At 38.9% G+C, this 13,130-nt stretch overlaps 1 protein-coding gene across 5 annotated transcripts in view; it reads left to right on the forward strand.

The window, feature by feature from the left end:
• Positions 1–13,130, forward strand: part of sorcs2 (sortilin-related VPS10 domain containing receptor 2) — a 375,253-nt gene that overhangs the window by 338,191 nt on the left and 23,932 nt on the right. For all 5 annotated transcript variants that reach the window (XM_087837752.1, XM_087837753.1, XM_087837754.1 and 2 more), the window contains 3 exons: positions 1,856–1,958; positions 7,856–7,932; positions 8,119–8,210. In XM_087837752.1, the coding sequence (XP_087693878.1) occupies positions 1,856–1,958; positions 7,856–7,932; positions 8,119–8,210 (272 nt within the window). The remainder of the gene's footprint in view (positions 1–1,855; positions 1,959–7,855; positions 7,933–8,118; positions 8,211–13,130) is intronic.

The following is a 13,130-nucleotide window of genomic DNA, read 5'->3' on the forward strand; positions in this document are numbered from 1 at the left end:
ACGTTAGTACTGCACATAGTCATGCATATTGTACATAGTAGTAGACACTTGGCTTAGACTTTGTATCTATAAACTGAAGTGCAGATGCAATCTTGCACAAGCAGCAATCAATCAGACTGTTCAGACCTGTTGACTAGGTTGTTCAGAGTGTAAGCATGAAGTAAGCGAAGGAAGGATGAGTGTTGTACATTGAAGGATGTGTTTGAGATGCCCTCCTAGCTTTGCCATCCATCTTGTCAAAGTTGCTGCTGCAGGGGTAGGCTAGTCAGCAAAGAGCAATGAGTCACCCGCAGTCTGATATCCATACATCATACCTCGCAGGGCGATAGAGGGGGTGTGAGTCTGTTCTTTTTTGAACCATCGCTTCAGTCAGCTGACACATCTGGAGGTAGGACACAGATATCAGTTTGAGACTCATTTACCATCTCTGAGCCATGCACGCATGTGGTTGGTCGCTCTGATATTGACCTCTCTTCCCTTTAGCCTCTTCCATACCTCAACAGAATTACCTTGCCTGAATTCCAGTTATTACATCTATCAGTCAGAGAGGTGGCTTTATTTCAAAAGCTGACATCACATGTATTGCCTCACTGACATCACAACTCACAGAGATAGACAAAGCCAGATAGCAGATGTACCATCTACTATCTATGTGTCAGTGTAACAGGCACGTGCTGTCAGCTGTAGCCATTACCTGACAGAGACTGGTTAAGAGAAATGACCTCTATACACAGGAGAGGTTTATCGTTTCGGAATGCGGTGTGTTGTAGTTTGCGTGCTCCACGAAGCACCACAAAGAAATGTGCAGATGCTAAAAGATTTTTATATATTTATTGAGCAATTCCACACAAAGCACATATAGCCAGACACTGGCAAAATTACATAGGATATAAAAGGTTAATTTGTTCCCATTCTTAAACCCCGTTCCTATAAAACTCCTACCATTAATGATTGCGTCGATCTTAAATGTGATCAGTGTAACATGCTACATGCCACAGGCTTTTAAGGTGGCAAAAATTAAACCATTACTTAAAAAGCCAGCACTTGACCTAGCTGTTTTAGTTAATTATAGGCCAATCGCCAGCCACCTTTTTATTTCAGAAATTCTTGAAAGAGTAGTTGTAAAACAGTTTTTTTTAAAACAGTGTTTAGACAAACAGCACTACACCTCTGATGGTACTTAACTTACACTGCTGAAGAATATGTCCTGTGCTACCTAACCAATAATTTGTCTTCACTGCTTTGAAATCTATGAGAAAACATACTGAAAACCCTATTTTGGAATGAGCCAAAGTGATGTAATATACTGTTTGTAATTCATAAAACAGAGATGGATCTTGGTGAGTAATGATCTGATGCAACCAACAAGTCTTCAGGTTCTTATAGATCAAACTTGCTTTCCAGCTGTTTGCAAACACTGGTTTTTGATATATTATCAGAAACAGTTCATGACAATCTTTTGTGCAAAACAATACATTTCTATTGAAACTGCAGTCAAAATCCTTGGCATTAGGGTTTGAAGCAACAAGTGGAAATGTAATTCATAAAATGCCTAACGTTTGCACTGGTGACTCTCCACTCTGATTCTCATATTTGAAATAAATTATCATACATTAAATATCTGTCACAAATACAGTTTGATTAACCGAACTAAAACCCTTTTGAACTGAGATGAGTTTGCAGTGGGATAATCAGGTATCTCTGTCGTAAGACTCATTAAATATTGCTGAGCGAGTGCTCCGGTATTCAGTAGACCCACTATTTTACTCTAAGTACTTTGGGCCACATTGAACATTGTTTTGGTGGGTGGATCTGAGTGCTTCCTAAGTTCTTTCTACATGTGTCTCCTCTGCAGCCGGACTGTCACCTCCACCTCCACTTGCGCTGGGCAGACAACCCCTATGTGTCTGGGACTGTCCACACCAAAGACTCTGCTCCAGGTCTTATTATGGGTGCTGGTAAGTAAACCTATTTTTATTTATGTATTTTTTTTATGAGCTTCCTCCACTGGTTTTCACTTTATTTATTTTGTTTCTTGAGTTTTCTAGAGGGGTTGGCTGTGTCTTTGTAGATTTAGAGAAAGTGTATGATAGGGTGCTGAGAGGAAGTTGGGATTTGCAGAGAAGTATGTGAGGGTGGTGCAGGAGATGTATGAGAACAGCAAAACAATGGCAAAATGTGTCATAGGAATTACAGAGGGGTTCAAGGTGGCTGTGGTATTAAATCCAGGATTAGCTGTGTGCCCCTTCTTGTTTTCTGTGGTGATTGAGGTCTGAGTCAGGTTGGGGTCTGGCAGGAGTCTCTGTGGACTACGATTTTTGAAGACAACATTTTGATCTATAGTGAGAGTAGGGAGCAGGTAAGAGATTTTCATTGAGAGTAACCAGGATAAACAAGATTAGAAATGAGTACTGTATTTTCCGGACTACAAAGCGCACCTGAATATTAGCTGCACAAGCTAAAATCAGGGGAAAATTCTGTTTTGTACATACATTAGCCGCACCTGACTGAAAGGCACAGGTGTTTTAATGTTTACTTACCATATGTAAGAGAATATGCACAAAGGGGATTGTCAGGAAAGAGATGGCTGTTTGGGAACACATCCCTTAATATTTTGAAAAACAAGTTACCGGTACATATTTGCACAACTTTTTACGTATATATACAAGTACAGGTAATTACAAGTACGAAACATGTACTGTGCTTTATAAACGAGTAACAAATGTAGTGTATAACAATAACCTACAGCACACCAGAAAAATAGATTCGGCCTACCTTTTAGGCTCAGGTGCAGTAACACGGCTTTAACAAGAAGAAGAGTCAGTCATTCACCACCATCTTTCTCTTCTTCCTGCACACTAAAACCACCAAAGTCCTCTTCTCCAGTGTCGGAAACGAACAGGCTTAGGATGGCTTCGTCATCCACTCTCCGCTTCTCTCCTTCGTTGTCGCTTTCAAAACCAAAGAAATCCTCGTTGTCAGTGTCGGAGTTGAACACCCTCTGAAGGGCCATGGCGGTGTTTCCCTCTCCATCACGCAGCAGTCCAGCCCTTCGAAATATGTTGGTGATCGTGGTTGTTTTCACACTTCTCCACGCTCCACACTTCTCAACTTGCTCTTCGCATGCAACCAGTTTTGGTGAATGATTTATCGCCGCTAATCATCCACGCCTCCCACTGAACGCGTAGTGCTACTTTGAACGCACGATTCACACTTGTGTCGAGTGGCTGCAGGTGCTTCATTGTGCCTCCAGGAATCACAGCTGGAATCGAGTTTGTGCTCTTAATGGCTGCTTTCACAGAATCTGTGATATGGGCCCTCATGCTGTCCAAAACAAGCAACGCTTTTTTTTTTTGGCAAAAGTATCCTCCAGGTCGCTTCCCATAGCACTCTTGCAGCCACTCCTTCATTACGCTTTCCACCATCCACCCTTTCTTGTTGACTTTAACAGAGATGCCGCTCGGGATCTCTTGTATTGGCATAGTCATTCACTTAAAAATCACCATTGGCAGAAGTTTAAACCCTGATGCTGTGCAGCCCAGCACACAAATGAAATTTGTTCTCACCGTGATGGTTGATTCACCTTGCTTATTAACAGGTCAAACGTCAACGGCACTTCATCCATGTTTATGATCTCATCCGGTCCGATGGAATACATTTGTTTTTATTTCTTAGTGTGAATTTGCGGAAGTTTGTTATTTTCTCTGCGTAGTCGGGAGGGAGTTGCTGACACACAGTCGCCCTGATGGACAGTCCTTTTCATTTCATAAATCTGTGACACCAAGATGGCCCACCTCTGAAACTTTCTATCTTCATTTCGTTGGCGAGTGTTTTGGCTTTTAGTCAGATCTGCACAGTTGAAACACCTCGCCCGTTTGCTCTCTGTGTGTTCACCCAGTCTTTAATACAGTCTTCAAGTTTAAGCCATCTGCTCTTATTTCCTCTGAAAGCTTTTTTCGTCTTTTTGGACTGAGCTAGTTTGTTACGCTGGCGTTTCCAGCGTCTCACCATTGATTCGTTTATACCAAGGGTACGTGCAGCAGCTCTATTTCCCTCGCTGAGAGCCTTGCTAATCAAGTTTGTTTTTCGTGCTACTTCATATGGCACTACGTTGCCTGGCGGACGGACATGTGACCAGCGTACCACTCTTGTACCCTTGTACTCTTGTGTGTCTGATCACATGCCCTTCCGCCAGGCAACGTAGTGCTGTACAACAGCGGAACAACCAAAACAATCGTCTTACGATATCACAAAAATCATGATCCATAGAAAAGCCGCACCTGACTAAAAGCCGCAGGGTTCAAAGCTTGTGCAAAAAGTAGCGCCTTATAGCCCAAAACTTATGGTATATCAGAGTAGATCGGTGTATCAGAGGGACAACTCAAGTTGACGAAGACAGAGAGCCAAGGCTGAGATGGTTTGGACATGTGCAGAGGAGGGATAGTGGATATACTGGACAAAGAATATTAAATATGGGTCTGCCAGGTAGGAGGAAGAGAAGAAGATCAAAGAGAAGATTCGCTGATGCTGTGAAGGAGGACATGCAAAGGGCTGGTGTGAATGAGGAGGATGGGTAGAGTGACATGGAAGCAGTACAATAGCAAGCCCCTAATATACAGTGAGATGGAAAAGTCTATCCATGCCATCCATTCAATGGAAAAGTCTTGAGTCTTCATTTGCCAATGTAGCGATCTATTGAAACCTGTACAAATACAATATCATGTAAATATAATGTAAAAGGCAAAACCCAGAGTTTGTACAATTGTGTCTAGCTTGAAAGTCAAGATTCGAGATGACCACCTTTATTCTTCAGCACAGCCTAAACTCTCCAAGGATGTTAGCTGCCTTTTTTTTCCTTTCCCACACTGCTTCAGTAATTTTAAGTTCTGGGTTCCATGTGTGATAGTGTTCAACTGTGCGTTTTTCTATCCAGGTATATTTTTACAGCATTGGAAGTGGGTTTGGGATAATTATCGGGCTGAAAAATGATTGGCCATTAGCCATTAGCCAATTGCTTTCCAGGCACTTTTGATATTGCAAGCCAAATCAAAATCTGACAAGTGTTTTCTGTATTCATAAGTTCATCAGGTTTGACAAGATCTCCAACACCACTGACTGAAATTCAGTACCAAACCATCACAGATGGCTTTATTGTTCAATGTAACAATGATTCCAAACAAACTGCCAATGCAGTGAAAACATACAATAAAAAAAACACAATAAACCAGTCATGTATTGGCCTCCCCAGTGCTAAGATCTCAATGTAATTGAATCAGTGTGGGGTCATCTTAGCAGAGAACAGAGAAAAAGCAGCCACTATCTCAAAAGGATCTTTGGAATGTCTACCAAGAATCAAGGAGAACTATTCCTGAAGACAACTTAAAGGAATGACAAAAAGAAAGCTTGCCTAAGAGAGTTCAGGCTGTGCTGAAGAATAAAGGTGAATAAAGTTTGTTACAACTGAACACATTTGTGTTTTGGTTTTTTTTCTTTTATGTTGTATTTCCCAGCAATTTCCCATTTTCCTATCAAAATATAAAGAAATAAGGTGTGGCTCAAGATTTTTGCGCAGTATTTATGTAAAGAGTTTGCATGGTTAGGCAAGAAAACCCCTTTCCTCCATAGAAAAAATACACTTAATTTACCAAGGGAAAAGCTTTGGCTGCTCCTTTCTGTCTGTGCAGTGGTGGAGTATAAAACTGCTGCCACACTGCTTCATACCTGGGGACTTTTACACAAGGTGGAGTTTACTAAACTGCCAGCAATTTTATTTATTGGATACTTTACTATATTTGTCTTTGTGGGGGCATTGCTGACAGAAAGCAAAAAAGGCTTGAAAATGAAATTAAGTCAGTGAGTAAGCTGCCTGTGTCTGTTTGTGAAAAAGAGAAAACAAGCCATTTAAGTCATACTTTTGATTTTCTACTAAAGCCCATTTCTGCTTAAAAAAAAGAAAAACTCTCACAGACAACAAAGACACACAGTATAGTTTTTGAATTGAATTTTATTTATATAGAAAAGAAAGAAAGTGTACTTTATTGATCCCTGTGGGGAAATTCCTCTCTGCATTTAACCCATTCACTCAGTGAAGCAGTGGGCAGCCATTGGGCGCCCGGGGAGCAGTGTGTAGGGACAGTACCTTGCTCAGGGGTACCTCAGGGTAGCTGTTCAGGGGAATTGAACCCCCGACCTTCGGATCATGGGGCCACCACTGCATCAAGGTGTGCCATGCTCTCCAGCTAGGACCACCCTTAGACAACCACAACAAGAACAATGGGACTATATCAGAAACTGAGTGACTCTTATATGCCCCCATCTCCAGCATTGCCTTCAATTCTTTGAGAACCATTTTGCTTTGGTGTTTTTGCAGCCTATAGGGTTGTAACTGAACTGACAGCCTTGGGAAAGTTACCAAAATATACTTTATGAGGTTAGTGCAACCTGGCCCCAGAGAAAAAAAACGCATCAGATATAGCTCAGTTGCAACTTAGCTATATATGCACTCTCAGCCGGTGAGAGATGGTTATCACAGGGAAGGACGTTCACCTAGCTCACCAGAGACACAAGCTTTGCCTTCTTCCATGCTTTTAGGAAGTTGAAGTGGTAAATCTAAGTTGCTCTGCCTCTGTCAGTTCACACAACTTCATAATAAACATTCCCCACTTGGGAATATGTGTGACCTAAATAGGCCATTTCCCAGCAGCTCTTCACCACCAGCAACTGGTGTTCTCTTCACCAACACAAGTGTCCTTCTCTACAGTATCACATGACCTCACATCAGCATTCAGAGCACACCATCAGATATTGTCCCACTAACTTATTATTCTGTCCAATCTGTACTTAGAATCAGTGGATGCATACTGGAATGCATAGTTGTAGTCATTGTTTTGCACTTATATTTAATTTAAGTGGTACTATGGGATACATTTGCACATTCCCATTCACACACTTAATACTCACCCACCATGCTTCAACCAAATTCCCGAGGCAAACCTGATTCTGGTTGATTTTGGACTGTGTATGGCCCTATAACCATAGCCTACGGTATACCACCTCGGGTCCTTACTGGAATCGTGTATGATCCTCATAGGTTGGGGGAAGATGACAGAGGCCTGGAGAAGGAGACATCCTGGCCCCTTAAGTACCTGCCTTAACCTGGCTCCTAAATAAGTGGACTCTTATTTAGGAGGTACCAGGGCTGCCCACTTCTCCAGCACTCTTCCACTGATATCTGAAAAAAATAACCAAAAACTAACCTTTAACCTTCCGAATTAGTCCAGAAACCAGTGGGTGACATCTTCATTGGCTAAATTAATTTTTCACAAAACATACATCATACGTCTGTATAACCTGTTGGGGTCTTCACTGGTTGTCTGGAAACTTTATAGCAACAACATTACCAAAAAAGTTATTAAAGTTAGTGATGTGTTACTGAAGCACACACATTGTAACTACATTTTAATTTACAAAAGAAGTACAAACTCTAAACCCTTAAGATATTTGGGTTTAAAGCGTAACTTTACTAAATCAGAAAATCTATTCCAATATTCAAATATACCCCTCCAGCTTTGATCAGAGAAAGAGATAAATCCTTTTTTATATCTTAGCTAATTTTGGCAGATTCAGAATTCAAACATATTCTCTCCTTTTGGCCAAATGTAAAAAAAAAAAAAAAAACCACACACACAGCAATAGAAAGTTCTCAAGGAGGAGTGCTCAACCTTTGTGACTTTGTCTCTTCAGTTATTCCCTTTCTAGCATCCCTAACACAGTTTGAATCCGTTAGTGTTGCCTGCCCCACATGAAGGCTCACTTCATGCCTGATAAAATTCTCCATTCCTCATTGTGCCTTCAGGTAACCTGGGTTCCAAGCTAGTAGAGTATAAGGAAGAAATGTATATCTCTTCAGACTGCGGAAAGACGTGGAGACAGGTACACATCCTCTCTTTTAATTCTTCTTTTATACTGCTTCACTCTTCCCATTCTGACCTCACCATTTCAGCTTTCCACTGAGGAGAATCTGAGAGGATAAAGTATATTATATCTATCATTTCAAAATGTTTATTAGCCTGTGACTGTCATGCCTTTTGTTATTTCTAAACACGTTGCTTTTGAAAGGTGTTTGAGGAGGAGCATCATATCCTGTATCTGGACCACGGTGGTGTCATCGTTGCCATCAAAGATACCTCGATTCCCCTCAAGATACTCAAGTAAGATTACAAAGACAGTAATGCTTACTGCTTGCTGCTGCTGTAAGACATTGTTTAATGGAGTGGGATTTTTTTCATGATTGGCTTATTAAAGCCTTTTAGTGTCACCAAAATCAGTTATAATCAATATAATGAAAGTTAATGGAATGATTTATTCTGAAATTTACTGGTACCAGTGATCATCCGTTAGAAGCCTGTGACAGTCAATCAATAAGTATGCTTTTAATTGTAGCCCTAGTTTTATATGCATGACTGACAAAATGGAAAAAAAAAACGAAGTAATCAAGGAGATGTTAAATCAACGGGAGACAGAAGTAAAAATGAGTAACAGTAAAGAAACACTAACTCCAATGTAGAGTCAGTCAGTGGATGTTCAAAATGCCATGCGATCATTGTTATACAGACTTTGAATTGAGATGTTTATACTGTTTTTGAAAATGTAACATCCCCTGCAAAGTATTATGTTTTGGGTGCATTTCTTATATAAATGTTGCTTAGTATAATTGCATACTTGTAGATTTTGAAAAAGTTTCGATTTCTGGTACGGTACCTTGAATTTTTTAAAACGATTCTCTCTCCTTCCCCTTAGTCCACAAATACAGTTTCTACCTCAGCAAGATAATATCTCACTGACCTTAATAAATAAGGATCAAATAATGAGGGCGCATAGATAAGAAAGTGCTCAGGAAAAAAAAGAAAAGCATTTATCACAAATTTAAATCAAATGACTTTTCGGATAGGAACAGAGTCCTTGACATTCTTCCCTCACTTTGGCTTGGGTAAAAAGGGAACTTCTTAAGTAATAGAAGTGTGAATGCTCATTATTACCACTTCATTATGTAAAATCACCATAATGTAATCTGATATTTCTTATTTCAAAATAGTTTGTTCTGGAGTCAGAAATGAATTCCATGACCCCCCCAAATTCTCACTTTCACGTCTATGTTATAGTACTAAGAGTGAGAGCCACACACTAAACATTATTGTTCAATTTTCCAATTTTAAGTTTTATTCGTATAGTGCCAAATCACAAACACAGTCACCTCAAGGGTGCCTTATATTGTAACATAAAGACCCTACAATAATGATAATAATAATAATAATAATAATAATAATAATAATAATAATAATAATTATTATTATTATTATTATTATTATTATTATTATTATTATTATCATTATTATAACAAAATACAATTTTGCTCTTTAAGTTGCCGGTCACATTTACAGACTTTTAGAAAAAAGGATAATTTTTCAGTCCTGCAAGTCCTTATGTAGCCTTTTTAAAGCTATAATTCTATATCCAAGCTTGATTTTTATGCTTAATTTAGCTGGCATGGCAGGGTAATGTGCATCTGCCAGACAAATGCCAAAGCCAAATCAAAGTTTACTCTTTGCAAACTAGTTTATTATAATCAATCATACCTTCAATGGAAAAATAATGCATGCCACTTAACCATATTAACTAGCAATGTTATAATAAAGGTCTAAAGGTTATTCCTTTCTTCTTTGTAGTTGAGACTTGTTTCCATGAAAGTTTGGTTTTATTCCTATATTATTTTAGGTGATCCCTCCCAAAGCATCAGTTACTGCCAACCTGTTGACATTCTGATACGAATGTCTTTAAAGAGGTGCCAGATATACCCTTTCCATATGTGCCTTGAATGCTGAAATATCGTGCGCATGAATAATAGATGAAGCAGCACTGGCATTAGTGGATTAGTGCAGTACATCTTATTTTGTATCCTTTTTGTAGCTGTGTATTTAAACTTTGCTTGCTTTGGTTTTTATTCATGTTTTGTTGATAGTCCAAGTAACACTACACCTGGTTAGGTTTAGGCTCTGAAAAATACTTTGTTATGTGGTTGAAGTAAAAATATTGCCCCTGCAAATGATTAACCCTACAAGTTAGAAAATTAAAGTTGGCTACTGTATTTAAAAGTGACAGCAAGGGGTTATTTTCAGTTGTAAACATCTGGAGAGTTTGGAGTGACAGGCCCACGTTCCTATAGCCTAAACCCAGATATCAAAGGGGTGATTGTGCATTATTCAGAAAGGCAAACAGCTTTGACAGCATTCCACTTTTCAATGCCCTGGAAATGTGGAGAATCTGAATATTTTGCTGACTTGGTGTAATGCATGTAATGCATATTAGGTGTTCATGAGGTATGGAGAACAGAGACCCAGAGACAACTAAAAACACTTGCCTTTTCAGCATGCTAGCTGCATATATAAGAACGCCTATATCAATGTTTGAGTAGTGGTCAGAAGAAAGTAAAAAGGTATACTGAGGATAAACCAAGCCAATTCCGCTATACCTGGTGCGCATGAGAAAATTATCAATATGTTTTTTGTTACATTTTTGTTTGGTGGTGTGGTTTTTCTAATGTGAAATATGTGCTGTGGGTCCAAAAAGTTGGAAAATACTGCCCTTTATAAACAAAATTACTGATTGCATTATGAAGAATTATCAACGACAACATTTTTATATCACACACAAAACACATTTTTAGCCGTTATACATTAGTATGCAGCCTTTCTCTATATCCACAGTACTTTGCTGTGCTATAAATTGCATATCCAGTGCACCCTGAAAAATGATCCTAAAACCTGGGACACTGCAGTTCGTGGTCAGCCTTTGAATGGTGTCTTTTCTACTTTGTATGTCATCTGGCATTCTGAACAGTGATGTATTGGAAAGTGTAAGTTGTATTTATAAGCGTCACTATTAAGATTTATTATTAACCTTTTTTACCTAGAAGTGAAACTCTTGAGGATAAGTATTTCTTCTGTGTACATGTGAGAGACAACATTATGATTTTGTCCAGTCCCATTGTTTTTTTTTAATCTTAGTACGTTTTCTTTTGAACCTTGGTATTAGAGTTCATAGTTTAATGTGAACCTATTAACTGCTTTAGAAGGTAGTCATTAGTCGTAAAAACTGGAATATATTTTATTTTACTTCACATTAGGGAAGTAATGTGATTGTTTTTTTCTTTTAGGGGTAATGTATTCCTTTTATATTAAAGAGCTTTCAGTAAGTCTGTGGCCTGGTTTAACCTATCACACACAGCAAGCAAAGATGACAAAAAAGTGTATAATGGCAAGAAAAGGAAAAACATATTAGTAAACAAGTATAGGTGGAGGACTGGGTAGGTTGTCAGTACTTGTATATTAAGAACTGTTCTTGACCTGAAATGCTTCTTCACAAAGTCCTCCAAATGTATACACTCCATACTATCTTTCCAAATCCCGAAAATATGACTTGTTCCCAGATTCTGTAGTGCCTTTGACTCTCCAAAATGATTACACCATGTTCCCAAGCGGGAGTAAGATAGCTACAACTGTGTGCATCAAAGCCATGCCATTTCACAGACACTTGAAGAGTGCATCTCGACTTTTATAAGTGACTGCACACACACACACTCCCTCAAATCATTTCCGATAATTCCCCAGCTCCTCATACACTCACTCAAACTTGAAGGAGTTTTTTTTTTTTTTTATACTCTGTAGCTCTCACAAGGCATTCATATCAGCTAATTATGAAAAGGCAGCAGGCTGAGAAATGAGATGCCTCCCTAGTACACTGCCTGTATAGGAATGTTATGTACATTTAAGATTTATGACTGCTCTTGATTTTGATTTCTTTATAGCACTCAAGGAATGGCATAAACGTTGGAGTGTGACATAAGAAGTAATTATAAGTTTGCCTAGCTAATCTCTCTGATTACAGCATTATCTCTACAACCAATGCTAATCACAACAACAGTCGCCTCAAGATGCTTTATATTGTAAGGTGGACCCTATAATAATACATACAGAGAAAAACCCAAATATATCACCTCCTATGAGCAAGCACTTTGGCAACAGTAGAAAGGAAAATTCCCTTTTAACAGGAGGAAACCTCTGGTTACTAAAAGATGGAAACGAGATAATTAATTAGTTATTAATTAATTAGTTTGGTGAATGAGGGAGCAGAATTTTCACTTATTCGGGTAACTTCAGGGTTAACCCTGGATTTTCTGTACAATAAAAGAGGTTTTCTTCTTACTGGGGTAAGGTGGTGTGGTAACTTACACTGAGAGTCTTAGAGAGCAACAGATATGGATGGTTGAGTGATTCCTAGAAGATCTTTCGGACCTCTGCCAGAAGAGTAGGAGGGTCTTTCTCCTTTCTACCCATTGTTTTTTATCAGCTTTGCTTCTTTGTCTCTGTGAGGTTAAGCCAGGCCACACAGATATAATGAAAGCTCTTTATTATATAAAGTATAACTCTAAAAGAAAAAAAAAAAGGCATTATTGCTCAACGAGTCCATCATCAGTTGCCATCTGGTCAAAGTTTCCATGGTCTTTAGGGGATTGTATTTATACGTATAGAAAGCTGACAAAAAGCAGTTCATGCTATTTGCATATATCATATTTAGTTACTATGATAAGTACTGATCATGCAGGATGATGGCACTAAAACTGTCTAGCCACTGCGTTATGCCTCATTTTATGCAACTATGTGTTTTGTTAGATAAGAATGTCTTTTTTCTTTCCTCGGTCAAATGAACCAAAGTCTAAAAGAGCCTTTAGCGCCTCATTTACTATTCACTCATCCATATCACTCATACCATTATTACTAATAAATGACAAAATCATTCTGGTGAAAGACTTTTAGGGTCTCAGCATGCCTCAAATTACCTGTGATCTGCTGTCTGATCACTTTGAAGGGCAAATGTTTTTATAGTTAATCCAAATGACCAAACTCGGAGGCAAGGAATTTGGACGAACCGTCCCCTTGGCAGTTTTATTCTGCTTTCTTGTTCTAATGCCAAGAACTCTCTTGGTGGTGCCCATTAGTGTCTTTGTCCTGTAGATAATAAAACTTGGACTGTCAGAAGTCTTTCATGATGTTGCGCTTGGTTGTACAGATGTT

Source organism: Neolamprologus brichardi, chromosome 3, assembly GCF_056152115.1.
Source record: "Neolamprologus brichardi isolate AB-2024 chromosome 3, ASM5615211v1, whole genome shotgun sequence".
Taxonomy (NCBI): Eukaryota; Metazoa; Chordata; class Actinopteri; order Cichliformes; family Cichlidae; genus Neolamprologus; species Neolamprologus brichardi.